Genomic DNA, 14,498 nt, shown 5'->3' on the forward strand with positions numbered 1-14,498 from the left:
TAACCTTTGCTCCCAGGTGGACACAGGGTGCAGGGTGATAGCTGTTCAGGTCAAAGTCCACTATGACCGCCGGGGGCAGACCCGGGTACAACTCGGCCCGGCTCAGCCGGAGCCCGCTCAAGAAGCCCAGCACCACCAGCACGGTGCCATAGATGGCGAGGAAAGGGGCGGACATCATGGCATACCGCCTTCTGTCTCTCATCATCCAAATTATACAGGACCACACAAGCATGGCGAAAGTCAGCCAGTTGTTGTAGGTGATACTCCAAATCTGTATGCAGTGGATATCATAACAAAAACAACTTTTTTAGCCGCTTAGGGTGAGTTAGCTAATATTGTTAATGTTGTGAATAATAGTTATAGTTAACTTCATAACGACATAGTGAGCCTGCTATTAACTATGCAAAGTTGCTTGCTAATCTTTACTCACCCAAATATGGCTGCTTTAGCTTCAACTGGTCAGATGTTAATTAGTCAATTTGTGATAAAACTCGTACGAAAACTAACAATACTACTAAGATCTAGTAATATAGTAATAGTAAAAAAAAATTTTCAAAAGTCATGTTTTTCATTTTATTTTAGCTAACTAAAATGCCTTTCACATCTAGATTTAATTTTTATCTTAGTTACAGTTAACTATAATAACCTTGGTAGAAAATAAAGAAAATACCTGTAGACTCTGGGTATATATAAATTAGTCTTGCAGTTGTCTAAAGTATTGTAACTGTATAAAAAAGTGGTTTCAAAAAACAAATAAACCACTTTCTTTAAAGGTTGAAACTTCATAGCTAATGTGTAAATTCTCCTTATCTTTGCTTGTAATATAATGTGACCTATACCTAATGTCTTCACCTGTTCAACACTGTGATGATACTGGTTGTGGCTGCTAAAAAAAAGTCACCACACAGAACACATTTATGAACCAGCATGATTATTTGTACTCTACCATCATGATGATAAGGCCGCTGACGTAGCTGTGCTTTTGCACCTGCTGACCAAAAATGACCAGACCACTTGGGCCTGAAGGTGGAGGCAAGGTCTCTGTCAGACTCTCATGGACCTCCTCAGTCTGCTCCTCCACATCTTCCTCGCTTTCTGTGTCTGGCAAAAGAGGGAGGGAAAGTAAAGAATGAAATGAAAGGGTTTAGTGAAAAATAAAAGTTGACTCTATATCATAGTGGTTTACATATTTACCTAACAAACAAAAAGTTCCCTGGTTCCATACCAAGGAGGACACACAAATCTTTTTTGGGGTTGTGTGAAGAAGGACATCTGTCATTAAAAAATCTGCCAAATCTATATGCAGTGACCCCTTATGAATAAGAGAGCAGCTGAAAGTAGCTTCTGCTTTTTTATCAAGTTTGTGTACCGTATAGTTTTAGTTAATTAAATATGTATTTAAGTTTTCTGTGATTACCATGAGACAGTGAGTCCTTGCCCTCATAATGAGGGTAACCGTTTGTGTAATCTGCCCCTCCTAATGGACATCCAAGACTGTCAGTGTGGAGATCTTGCCAGGAGTTTCCTTTGATCAAAATCATTGGCTGAAGAAAGAGAGCAAATTATGCTGTGTGTTACAACAAAACTGTAGGATAATCTCTAAGAAATTTTAAGTGAGTCCACATCTGATTGAGAATTCAGTGTACTAAATAGAAAATGCTAAAACATCCTCACCTCGTCAGGTAGATAGGTTTCCTCATCTGTGCTACTTAAAAGCTAAAAAGGGAAATCTCGACTTTAATAGGCGTTTAAATACCAACTTGTAGTAATAAAACTATGTGATGTCCAATAATTTATTTAACAGCCATTAAGCTTTCAGCATGAATTCAGGATCACTGATATAAGTACCAACCAGAACGATAGTTGGATGCAAAATTCAATAATGAAGTTACCTCTTGCTTATCTCCTGAGATGTAGATGACCCTGGAGAAGCTTGGAGGAGCGTCTGGACTTTCTACTGGACTCTCACCCTCATCTGCTTCATCCTGAGAAGCACAATCACTATCAAAAGTCTGCCAAGTAAGTGAAAACCATGCGGACCAGCAATGGCAGAGTAGCGCTCAAAGTAATAGTAAAACTTGCACTTCTACTTGTAGTACTGTTGGGAGTGGCAACCTTCCAAGATAAGCTGGTAGAACCTGGAAATCTGCTTCCTTGGGCAACACAGTTGTGGAAGTTGGGGCAGAGATGTGTTACTGGTATGATAAAAGCAGTAGTTTTCTAAGCTCAAGTCACTGCAATAGCTGAAGAGCAGATAATGTATGCACAACTCTAGTGTTTAAAAGCAACTTCTCCCCTCGTCAGCCAAGGCAAGTGTTGCTTATTAAAATCCACCAGCCAGAAACATTTTTTTTAACCTCATTGGACTTTACACCCATGTGACTGGATCTTGTGTGACTTAAAATAACCCAGCTGTCTGCATTATTGTCTGTGTGTGTGTTTTGTCACTGGCTTGTCTTCTGCCCAGGAACCTGCACGAGTTCTGATGTGTGTGAGCGTGTATTTTTCTCATTTTAATTAACAAAAAACCCATGTTTGTCATTTCGAACCTATCCCATATGACTTTTGACTCTAAACATATTTAGTCTGACACACACACGCGCACCTTCTCTGTGACATGAACCCATTTGTGCAGCAAAGCCACTAGTGTGTAGTAGAGGAGTAGAAGAACCAACGGGTTGAGGAAGTCTGGCCAGCTGACGTTTGTGTGCACGCTAAGAGAGTGCAGGTTTGAAGTGTCGGATCTGATGACTCCTATCATACCAAACAATCTGGAGATGAATGGGAAGAGTAAAGGGAGAGAGAGAAAAGTGCCACGTAAGGCATATTTTTAGTAAAAAGAATTTAAATAAAGAAATAGAAGAACCAGACTGATATAATTTAAATATCTACTCTTATTTCTATACCTGGGATAAACATCTTCTGGTGGTATAAGCTCCTGGGAAAGTGGCAGCTGATAGAGATACAGAACCAGCAGGTGTCCTCCGCTGAAAATGGCCATCATCACACACAGGGAGCTGAAGAGCAGCATGCTGATGGAGCGGCCTAACACCCACCACCACACCAGCCCCAGGAACACCCCGAAGTACACTCCTGAGGTAAGGGAGGGCAGTATGATACCTGTACACACATAAAAGATGACAAGCCATGAAGAAAAAGGTGATTTAGGCAATACTCACCATTTTTAAGCTATAGTAAGCTGGCATGCACAAAGCTGCTGCTGTATTGTACCTGCCAACCCCAGCAGCAGAGTCACCACCACCTTCCCTGCTGTGTTCATGATAGCTGACAGCAGCAGCCTCAGTCCAGCTGCAAACACTATGAGCTTCTGGACAAATTGTGGTGGACCCGACTGTACCGGCAGGGTAGTAGTCTCTTCTGAGCTGTCAAAGGACGAACCCTCTATTTCACTTCCATCCTCTGACTCCGTGTCAGAGGTTTCCACATCCTGAAAGATCCATGAAACAATCAGTGCTTTGTTAGCTTAATGCAGGGAAGTCAAACCAATAGAACATTGTGGGCCACATACAGCCTGCTTTGATCTGAAGTGGTTCAGACCACTGAAACTCACCATTCTGTCATTGTAAAGACATTTAGCTAAACATTTAATCCCTGAGATGTCTTAATATAAGAAAAAAGAAGCACACAATAAATGTGTAAAATTACAGAAAAAGGTCTAGTTGCTCATTCCCCAGACTGCCCCGTATTTGTAATAATGTTTTTTGACTGATGACTCACTGAATGGCAAAGTGAGTCATCTTTATCAACAGAAAAAGCTGTAAAATGTATTAAAATACAGTTCAAAATCTTTGTACTCCTTCATATTATCCAAAACTTTCCAGCAGACTAGACTGGAGTCTTTGCTGGGCTGATTCTGGTCCCTGGGCCTTATGATTGATACCCCAAGGGTAATGTTGTGTCATAGTGACTATAGCTGTTGACAAGCGAGTGGTTACCTGAGGGTCAGAGGGTGGGATTCCGTTTTCATGGAGGTTGACCTGAGGCACGGGGCGTAGCAGTTTCCTGCAGAGCCTCAGTATGAACAACGTAGAGACCAAGAGGCCCACGTCTGGGAGCAGGAGACGTACAATATTCCCAGGATCAACCGAGCTAAATCTGAAAATACACATACATTAACATTTGATCTTCACTGATCTCCAATAGATGATACATCAATTTGTTTATAAGCACATTTAAAAAAAACAACACAGGCTACCCACCTTACAATTCCCAAATGGTAGAGAAATCCATCCCAGAAGCCACTAACTGTTAGAAAAGGGGAAAACCAAACAGCCATCAAGTTAAAAAGCATTATTCCTGTTTTAATTGGGTATTTCTTTGCACTGTTTTATAGTCAAATTATTTTTTTGGCTGTCTTTGAGGTCTGCTCGGAGGATTGGTGACATTTTATTATAAAAATTGCTCATTTATTGTGACCAGAGTTTTGTTTTCACCTTGTGGAGGAATGTATGCGAAGGGGATCTGCAAGAAGCACTGCAGGGTCAGGAACATCAAACTCGTGTAGATGATCAGCCGCAGGAACTGCCCAGTTTGACCTAAGACCAGTAGCAAGCAGGAAGCAAAAGTAAGTGCAATTACAGAATTCAGAACAAAGTCTTTTGTTCTGTGTAATGAGCTAGAAATGGTTTATGGTTTACCGTAGTGCAAACAGTTACGCCCATAATTTATTTGACCATCACATAGTTTGTAGTTTAACACCTGTGTACACAACCACAAGCCATGTGGGGGACACAGCAAACATGTGGAAGAAGGTGCTCTGGTCAGATGAGACCAAAATGGAACTTTTTGGCCAAAATGCAAAACGCTATGTGTGGCGGAAAACTAACACTGCACATCACTCTGAACACACCAGCCCCACTGTCAGATATGGTGGTGGCAGCATCATACTCTGGGGGTACTTCTCTTTAGCAGGGACAGGGAAGCTGGTCAGAGTTGATGGGAAGATGGATGGAGCCAAATGCACGGCAATCTTGGAAGAAAACCTCTTGGAGTCTGCAAAAGACTTGAAACTGGGGCGGAGGTTCACCTTCCAGCAGGACAATGACCCTAAACATAAAGCCAGGGCAACAATGCAATGGTTTAAAACAAAACATATCCATGTGTTAGAATGGCCCAGTCAAAGTCCAGATCTAAATCCAATTGAGAATCTGTGGCAAGATCTGAAAACTGCTGTTCACAAATGCTGTTCATCTAATCTGACTGAGCTGCAGCTGTTTTGCAAAGAAGAATGGGCAAGGATTTCAGTCTGTAAATGTGCAAAGCTGGTAGAGACATACCCTAAAAGACTGGCAGCTGTAATTGCAGCAAAAGGTGGTTCTACAAAGTATTGACTCAGGGGCCTGAATAATTACGCACACCCCACTTTGCAGTTATTTATTTGTAAAAAATGTTTGGAATCATGTATGATTTTTGTTCCTCTTCTCACGTGTACACCACTTTGTTTTGGTCTTTCACGTGGAATTCCAATAAAATTGATTCATGTTTGTGGCTGTAATGTGACAAAATGTGGAAAAGTTCAAGGGGGGCAAATACTTTTGCAAGCCACTGTAATGTGGTATGCTGGAGCAGTTTGTCTTCTGCTCCACGTCTTACTCTCCCCATCATTCTGGTACAAGTTAATCTTGGCTTCATCTGTCCGAGGATTTTGTTTCCCCAGAGCTGTTCAGGCTGTTTTAGATGTTTTCTTGCAACATTGCCCTCTTATTCTTCATTGTAACCTGTGGTTTGCATCTTTTTGTAAATTCTTTGTATTTCCATTTATGAAGGTGTCTCTTTATTGCGGACCTCAACAATGATACAACTATACACGTTTTTTCCAACCCTTTGAACTGAAGGTGAAAATCTTCAATCGCATCGTGATTGTTTGATTTAAAATCCATTGTGGTGAATTACAGAGGGAAAAATACAAAATTTGTCTCTCGAGGAAACAAATGATGTATTTCACTATATATGTTGATAGAAAAGGTCCCGAGGTGTGACTTTGATGTTTTAATCTTTAATAATTAGCAATTTCTCTCCCTCTAAATGTTACCAAGAAAACTTTATGAAATTAGGACAAAATCTATTATTTTTATCTTTTATGAAATCACAAATAACTAACACAATTACTCATAGACTGAAAATACTGAGTCAATTCAACTTTCTTCAAACTTTAACCGTAATTCAAATATAAAAGATGAATATGTAAATAAAATGTGAGCAGGACAAAATTTGTGACACCCTGGTATAAAATTTATAGAGAAACAAAAGTCAAAGAAAGAGATGTCCTGAAAGGCAAAGCAAGCAAACTGTTGCAAAACAGAATATTATGCAATAGTTTTTTAAATCTATTATATTGTTCTATAATTGTTGGAAGCCAGAATTGTATCTGAAATTAAGTAGGATTAATTCCACAGGTGTAGTTGCAGAGAAAAGTAGGTTTCAATAAAAATAGAAGTTGCTTTTATCTTTGCTGTACACCACGTGTTTTGTTGTCTCCTGTTCAACTCAATAATCATTTTTATTCCCCTTAAATAAAGCCGGCATGTTACTCTCTGAGTTCTGGGACACATATACACAAAAACACACAGTAATGGATGCATCCTGTGGTTCTCTTCAGACATTGTTCAGCAGAATATTGTCTCCCAGACACTTGGCAGTAAATTGGACTGGTTCTGTCCATACTTCAGTTTCTTTAAAAGAAACTGGACACTCAAGTCTCAAAGAAACGCCTAGCTCTGTCACAACTGGTCTAGTACAGCTATTTATCCAATGAAATCGCTTTGTGGCACTATTTTTGAAATCACATTCATGTCACAACATTATTTGCACAAGTTCCGAATTTATTATCTTTTAGACTGTCATTAAAGATATTAATGACAGTCTAAAAGTGAGTTGCTGTGTTGCGATTTTGGCTGTATATTCAAATAAATAAAACAGTTCATAGTCTCAGGGCTAGAGTTCTTGTAATCAAAAGGTTGGAGATACAAAGCATTAATAGCTGACGTGGCTTAGCATTAGCTGAGCCAGCAAATGCGTTGTCGATGTTCACGCTTTTTACTAAAAGCATTGTTTCATAAAACACACACGTACACACTCTCTCCAGCATAGGTGGGTGCACAGAAACGCATGAGCCTTACACACACGATGTACACAGGCTTCACCACTTAGTCCAAGCGCAGTAAGATTATAGCAGGGGGATTTATGAAGCTGAAGGGTAAACAGTTTTTATATGGAGGCATAGAAAAAGAGCGAAAGAAGAAATGCTGTGAAAATGCTGACATTACATCTTTTAATTCCTTGCTGTAATTACCAGGCTATGTATAATTGATTTGACCATTCAAACCACTTCCCCTTTACAAAGTACTTTGAGGGAGGGATACATATACTTTAATTCATCAGAATGCTGTGATCAATACAGAGAAGGCAGACACACACACATGCTGTAGACATATATACATCGCACACAGGTTGATTTACTTGCGCTGGTCTTTACATTTCTTTTACTTCACATCAGATTACTTGATTTCTCCTACTTTTGCACATACGTCATGTGAAACTGTGTCTGCTCTTTAAACTAAGTTTAAAAAAAAGGGAAAGGCAACCAGCGAAAACACAAAATACAAGTTTGAAATGATAAGTAGGTAAGTAACATCACAAAACTGTACATAAATTAGCGTAAAATAAATTAAAAAAATTAAATGGCATAAAAAACAATGCAAAAAGCAGTTAAGATAGAGACTAAACTAAAATAAGCAAATATATAAATTCCTAGTTATATGAATTTATATATAATGATCAAGTAATACCAGCCTGACCTTGCGAAAACAAAAAAGTATTTGCCCAAACCTCAAAGCACTGCTAATTGTTTGGAGTATGATTTGTCACACAGAGACTGTATAACTGTGGATGTCCTGTTCCATCGAATCATCGCCTGAACTGAACAGAAGCATGAACTGACTAAACGGCCTCAACATGCCAAAATTAAAAGAAGCCACAAGAAAGAAGGTGAGTGAATGACGTCAGGGTCATGAAGCTAATTCTAAATTTCTAAAAATGTATCTTAATTTTTATCAGTTTTAACCAAACATTTTAATCGTTAAAATAAGATGCCAGATCAATATTAGGTTTGAATGCCACAGAGCATTTGGTGTACAAATATGTGGAACCACAAATTTTATACAACACATCACAAGAAATGTTTCTTAAAGTGAAAGCATTTTCTCTAACCCACGATTGTAGGAAATGAACATTGTTTTTCTACAATTACCTGGTACATGCTGGAATAATCTTATAAGCTTAAAGTTCAGGCAAAAAAGACTGAATCACTGATGTTGTTTAGATTTGAATCAAGTTTGAACCAAGACCTTTACATTATGATTCAGAGCAACAACATGCCAGATGACATCATTAGCCTCTGGAGCCCCTCTCACCTTTCATGGTGACCAGACTCGGGTTCGGCAGCAGCGGTAAGATGAGCAAAAACAGGAAATATACCAGTGACAGACCATTATAGCGGAAAGATGAAGCTGAGAAGCAGAGGGGAAAAAACACAATGGGTCTGAGAGAAATTCAAAGAAAAAGAGTATTTTTTATAAGGCACAGCATGCTTCTTTTTAATGTTAATTATTATGTAAACTCTAAAATACTCGTAATGTTTCATCTAAGGTAGCAGGTACACATCACAACAGTAAAACACACATAATGAAACAAAGGCTAAAAGAATAAACTGTGTCTAGTATACCTTTGATTTTTTTTTTTTATAGTATAACAATTTATAAAACCTGGCTGAAAGGGTTGTTCTGGGTTGTCTATCCACATCAGTATGACTACTCTGCTTATAGTAACAGCACTGAGTGTATACTACTTAACAGAAGCCCTATCATTTTCCTGTTATTCTTGCCCATTTGATAAGCAAAGGTGCACTTTATGCATAATTAAATTAACCCCAACCTAAAGTTGTTTTAAAAAAAAAGGTTACACACTTCCGGGGTGATTTCTTATGTGTAGGAAAAATCCCTGGTAAGCTGTTATTACCATTAATATAAGCCATTATATTTGTTTTAGCAAGGAAACCTTAGTTAACAAAGCTGGTTAAAGATGCTGATGGTTTTCGATTGGTTTGCTCTATGCTGGAAAAGACCTGAGTTCAACAAGTAGACCTAAAATATTTTGGAACAGGAATAAATATTAATTTAGTTAACTAATTTAAAAAAGCCCTACAATTCAGCTAATATTTTGGTACTGCTGCTGGATGATTTGTTAGAATCTTAAAGAATATTGCTTAATACTGACTACCTCATACCTAACCTCAAATATGATACATTCATTTTAAACAACATTATAACAGCAAAATGAGAACATTTATGCCAGCAGAAATACCAACAAATGATAATCAAAATGCTCCTAAGCAGCAAGCACAGGTTAAGTGTTAACCTTACCCTGTAGCACATAGGGCCGTTATGTGCATGTTTCACTTAAACAGTTTACACGATGGTGGGTACAGAAATACTGCTCAGATAGGAGTAACTGTTTTTCATCAGCACGGTCTACCTCAGGTTTAATCTGGCAGCACATTGCTTCTCACAAATTGTTTTTGTGTCTCGATAATATGCTGCAACAAGGGTTCACCAGTAGCTTTTACCCAACTTATGCTGTGTTAACAGATATGCAACCTTTAGTAAACACCTGAAGATTCTTGCCATGTAAACTTTTACACCCAAAAATCTGAAACCGCGTCTATTACATATCCCTATAAACCCCACTATCTCCGGACAAAACCACCAACACCAGCAGTAAAAATAAATAAAAATTAAATAAACATACAGACATCAACTCACCAGTGAGCAGGAGCAGGGGTAGTAACAAGTTATACAGCATCCCAACCACAAGGTCCCCCGCCATGTCCTCCTCCGTGTGTCAGAGACACCCAAACTGCTCCTTCAGATGCTCTCACTCGCTGGATGTCCGCATAAATAAGTAAGTGACTTAGTTATGTGGAGGGAAATTCCAGCCCGCTCACATATTTGTCAGAAGAGAACTCATGTTGCCTCAATCAAAGTATCTTATAGTACAGCAAAGAAAAAAATAACACGAGGACGAGAAGCAGTGCGATTAAAAAACACAGCAGATTCAAATATTGTGTGCGGATAATGACTCCCTTTGCTCTTCGCTTGTGTTTCTGTCACACCCTCCTTTCCGCCTCCTCCTCACCTCCCTCTTCTTTCCCTTTCTCTCTCTCTGTCTCTCTCCCAGACATAATGGGTTGTAACCCAGCATCTCTGTTACTATCCTCATATTGTAGCTAATCTCACTCAGGAGAATATCCACTATCGTTGCTTCACTGTAAAACACGCTTGCAGAATTACACAAAAGCAGACGAACACCAAAGTGCAGCAGTGATTTTTGTGTGACTCTGCTGAAAGATGTCATTGGGGAGTATTATAAGTTTCTGCATGTGCAAGTTGCATCCATGCCTTCATTCTTGCATTGTATTCGAACTAGTGTATCCCAGAATCTTCTCTATCTGATATATGTGAAACCCATACAGATACTCTCATATCTCGTTGTTTGTTTCCTTAAAGCCGCGTCAGGCTGGCTCATCATATTTGCACTGAGGGGTGAAGGGAAGTGTATCTAATATTCATGGATGTGAGGCCATTAAAGAGCTGGTGTGACTACAGAGGGATGATCAATGCAAGGACTTACAATGCAATAACATTAACTTTGTTCTAAATATAAGAGAAAGGCTGGGGGAGAAAAATCCAGTATGATCTTTTTGTGTTTCAAATGATAGTTTTGGCAACATAAATAATGTAAATGTGTTAAAATAGCCTCTTCCAGGACTATTAGTAGAGTGAGACTGGAAAAGCACTTTATTAGCATTTAATTAACCGTGGCACAGGTTTGAGGAAGCAATAGCGTTTATGCATTATGTAGTGTAAAATTATGTTCATTTAATTTAAATTGCAGTATTGTAAAGTTTAAGGATTTGCAGGAATGCAGGAATTTGCTGTGTATAAGAACAGGAAAAAAAAGAAATACCAGCTTCTTAAATAAAAAAAGATAACTTAAAACATTAAAAGTAGTAGTTGTTGTCCTAAAATGTCACAGTTTTCTTCTTGTTTATATATTGCAAGGAATCAACACTTTGTATAGCAGGTCAATCTATGTGTGATATTTTAATCAAATTCATACAGCATCCTCTGAGTTTTAGCGGGGTACTGAGTGTGAATCTTATTTTCTCCGTGTAAAGCAAAGCAGCAGAAATGATATTTGTGAATAGAGGTCACATTTTGGTCTTTAAATAATCACTCAAGTTGTTTTTTCAAGCAAACTTTAAACTTTCCTTTTCTTTATTTTACATGGTAAAGATTCAAATAAGGGCATTTGAGTGTTCAGACAAAAGAGATGCCACCTCTCTAGGAAATTGTATTGGACCTTTTTTTAAAAAAATTTATGGACTAAGCAATAACCAATAATGAAAATATCAGCTGTATAAAATGAAGTGTTTTGTTAACAATGTGGTAGTGGGATCTCTTGCAGCCAGACAGGAGAATGGTGGAGGGATTTTTGACTATGCTTACAGTTAATGCTTAACATCTAACTTTTAAATTGTCGTTACATTACAACACCAAGCTATAGTAATAAATCCCTTTTGTGTATGTTTATAGATATTTAGATGTGTGCAGATAAGCACACAGTGTAAAAAAAAAGAAAAAAGAAAGAAAGAAAGAAAAAAAAGGTTGAATTACTCCTCAGCAGTAAATCTAAATTGATCATGATGACAATGAGTGCTGAGTGTGCAGCTAACATTTCATGACAGTGCAGTTAGAAAGAGATGCCATCGGGCATGCCCTAGAAGGTTCATGGGTGGGGATGTGAGTGCATGTGAGTGTGCATGTGTCTTTAGCTATTTAAGAGATAGGAAAATATATTTGAGATGTTCTCACCTTTCTTAGGTTTTAGTTTTAAGATCAGAATAATAATTCATGCTCAGCATGTGCGCAAGAGGACGTGCACAGAAATCGGTAGAAATGGCACTCTGACTCAAAGTGAGTTTTACTCTCTGAGTTTAGCACCCTGGTTTCGATGGGTGTTGAGCCAATATTGATCTGTTGCCGGGAACAGTCTCACTTCAGTTCCTCTAACATTTACAGATCATTTGCCAGCATACATCACTGATGCACTTCACTCTACCGCCTTAAAAATACAAATAAACCCACACCTGCCTTGATATTAAGGCTGCATTATACAGAGACATTTCGGTTTTTGGACAGTGAAGCAGTGTTTGTACTTTTGCTTCAGTACAGTATGACTGTGGATTTTAAATAAAGGAATCAGGATCTGGTTGAAGTGTGGACTTTCAGCTTTAATTCAAGGGGATTTAAAAGATATGGTGTATTAACTGGTTAGCAGCTATAGTCATTTTTATACATAGTCACATATTATCAGAGGGTCAAAATTAAGTAAACAAGCTACATTCATTTTAAATATAAGAATTTGGATGAAAATCTATTCCAGTCAATGACTACCTGAAGTTTAGAAACTATGGACATCACCAAATGCTGATTTTGACAGACTAGGCCTTTGTTTGTAGGTCTGTCTGCTTCAGTTTTGTCTTTTTGCTTGAAATCAGGTGACTGACTTGGCTATTAAAGACCAGCCCATTTTTTGTTATTTGTTTGTTTTGAGAGGCTCTTGTGTTGCTTGTACAGTATGCTTTTTGGATCATTATCCATTTCCATTGTGAAGCGCTCTCTGGCCAGTTTTGTGGCTGAATCTGAGTAGAAAGTGTAACCCTGTACACTTAATTACATAATTCATCTTGCTACCTCTATCTGCAGTCACACCATCAATACATACTAGTGACCTGGTTCCATTCAACATTACCTCCACCATGTTTGGTCACATGCTTAGCATCAGGGGCTATTTCTTTCCTTCTCTATACTTTGCTTGGCTTCCTTCTTTTAAATAATGTACTAGATCATGATTTGGTTATTCCTGAAGGTTTTTGCTGTCTCTCTGATAGGTTTACTTGTTTCAGCCCACATGAGGATGGGCACTTGCACTGACATCTCTTTGTAAGTCAAATATTGAGAATTCCAGTGAACAACTAACAAATACAAGTTTGAATCTGTATCATTTCCAGATGTTTTATCAACCAGTTGCTTGTCAGTCAACTGTCCAAATAGTATTGAGCCTCTGAAAATTGGTGACTATGTATAAAAATACTTTAGCACCTTAAAAGTTAGCTCAATGCTTTTGTTCAATCCCTTGAATTAAAATTGAAACGCTGTAGTTAGATCATATCTTGATTGTTTGATCTAAAATCAGGGTGGTGGTGCAGGGAGAAAAAACTACAAGAAACTGTGCATTTGTCCAAGGACTAATGGACCTATAGGACCGTGCAGATCCTGCCTTTATTCTAGTTTATATTCCCCGCATGATATGGTGTGAAAAACTGGACAGAGAAAAGGTGGAGGAGTCTAGTTCTCTTTTAGACTATTTGTATTACAATATGACAAAAGTTATTGTGAGTTCTTTGTCCAGTGACATGCAAAGCAATATGCCTACCCCAGTTTTAACACTAAACACTAACAACATGTGGTATATATACTATTAGTTTGCAGTTAGTGACTCAAATGAATGGGGACACAGTTAACAGGAGATTGTGATTGATTTCAAGTTTGAAGTCACAACTTGATTTCACATCTTTTAGACTTTTAGCATATTCAAAGAGATGGTTGTCAAAACAAAAAGGTGTGGCGCGGCTTTTTTTTTTTTTTTTTTGTATTGTACTTGAACAGATGGTAGACTTCTCCTCAGGGAATTTGACAAAATATTTTTAAAGAGCTCCCAGTCTGCAACGGACTCACTACCAAAGGCTACCACATGGTCATGGAGTACATCTTGGTAAAGTTTCATGGTTCTAGTTTTAAATCAGTAGAAAGAAGGAAGCCAGTGAAAACGGCTTAGATATTTTTCAGTATGTTTAATATGATTCACTTACTCAAAAAATAGCAGTTTTTTAAAAATGTGTACAATAAAATTGTGACTTGGAAGTAAAACAGGAAGTAGATGAAAGGGAACAGAATAGAGACAAACACTTAAAAAGGTTCAAGATGTAACTAGGGAGCCTAGACTGCACTAGAATAAAGTAACAAAAATAAATAATGCAAAGTAAGAGGTAAAGAAAATCTGAACTCTAAAATGAGGGTTCAAAGCAAAACTCAAGGAACAAAAGCAAACAGAGAATACAAAATGAACAGCAATTAACAATCCAAAACTCAAAAATGTTGTAAATATTGTTAATTGATTTGGTGTGGTGTGCTCTACAGTCAAATGTGTATGAATGTCATGGGGATAACTCAGAAGCAATTGACTTAAACCCAAACCTGCCTGCTGATTTTGAAAACTGCTGCCACCCAGTGTCTAAAAGTCCTAACTGCAGTTTGGATTCTGGACATTTGTTTTGAAGCATGTACATTAACTTTTCA

At 38.1% G+C, this 14,498-nt stretch overlaps 1 protein-coding gene across 1 annotated transcript in view; it reads right to left on the reverse strand.

Annotated features, from left to right (window-relative positions):
* LOC146550291 (piezo-type mechanosensitive ion channel component 2) overlaps positions 1 to 9,903 on the reverse strand; it is a 33,685-nt gene extending 23,782 nt beyond the window's left edge. Inside the window, exons 1-12 of the mRNA XM_085259786.1 lie at positions 9,840 to 9,903; positions 8,433 to 8,528; positions 4,455 to 4,556; positions 4,221 to 4,266; positions 3,957 to 4,116; positions 3,232 to 3,448; positions 2,907 to 3,120; positions 2,606 to 2,771; positions 1,893 to 1,985; positions 1,418 to 1,544; positions 947 to 1,101; positions 5 to 271 (exon numbers count right to left, since the gene is read on the reverse strand). Of these exons, the coding sequence (XP_085115912.1) occupies positions 5 to 271; positions 947 to 1,101; positions 1,418 to 1,544; positions 1,893 to 1,985; positions 2,606 to 2,771; positions 2,907 to 3,120; positions 3,232 to 3,448; positions 3,957 to 4,116; positions 4,221 to 4,266; positions 4,455 to 4,556; positions 8,433 to 8,528; positions 9,840 to 9,903 (1,707 nt within the window). The remainder of the gene's footprint in view (positions 1 to 4; positions 272 to 946; positions 1,102 to 1,417; positions 1,545 to 1,892; positions 1,986 to 2,605; positions 2,772 to 2,906; positions 3,121 to 3,231; positions 3,449 to 3,956; positions 4,117 to 4,220; positions 4,267 to 4,454; positions 4,557 to 8,432; positions 8,529 to 9,839) is intronic.
* Between the last annotated feature and the right edge of the window lie 4,595 nt (positions 9,904 to 14,498).

The sequence above is a fragment of the Mchenga conophoros genome, linkage group LG20, assembly GCF_057382185.1.
Source record: "Mchenga conophoros isolate Kocher_MC1m ecotype Shallow Benthic linkage group LG20, M_conophoros_male_GT1.1, whole genome shotgun sequence".
Classification (NCBI taxonomy): domain Eukaryota; kingdom Metazoa; phylum Chordata; class Actinopteri; order Cichliformes; family Cichlidae; genus Mchenga; species Mchenga conophoros.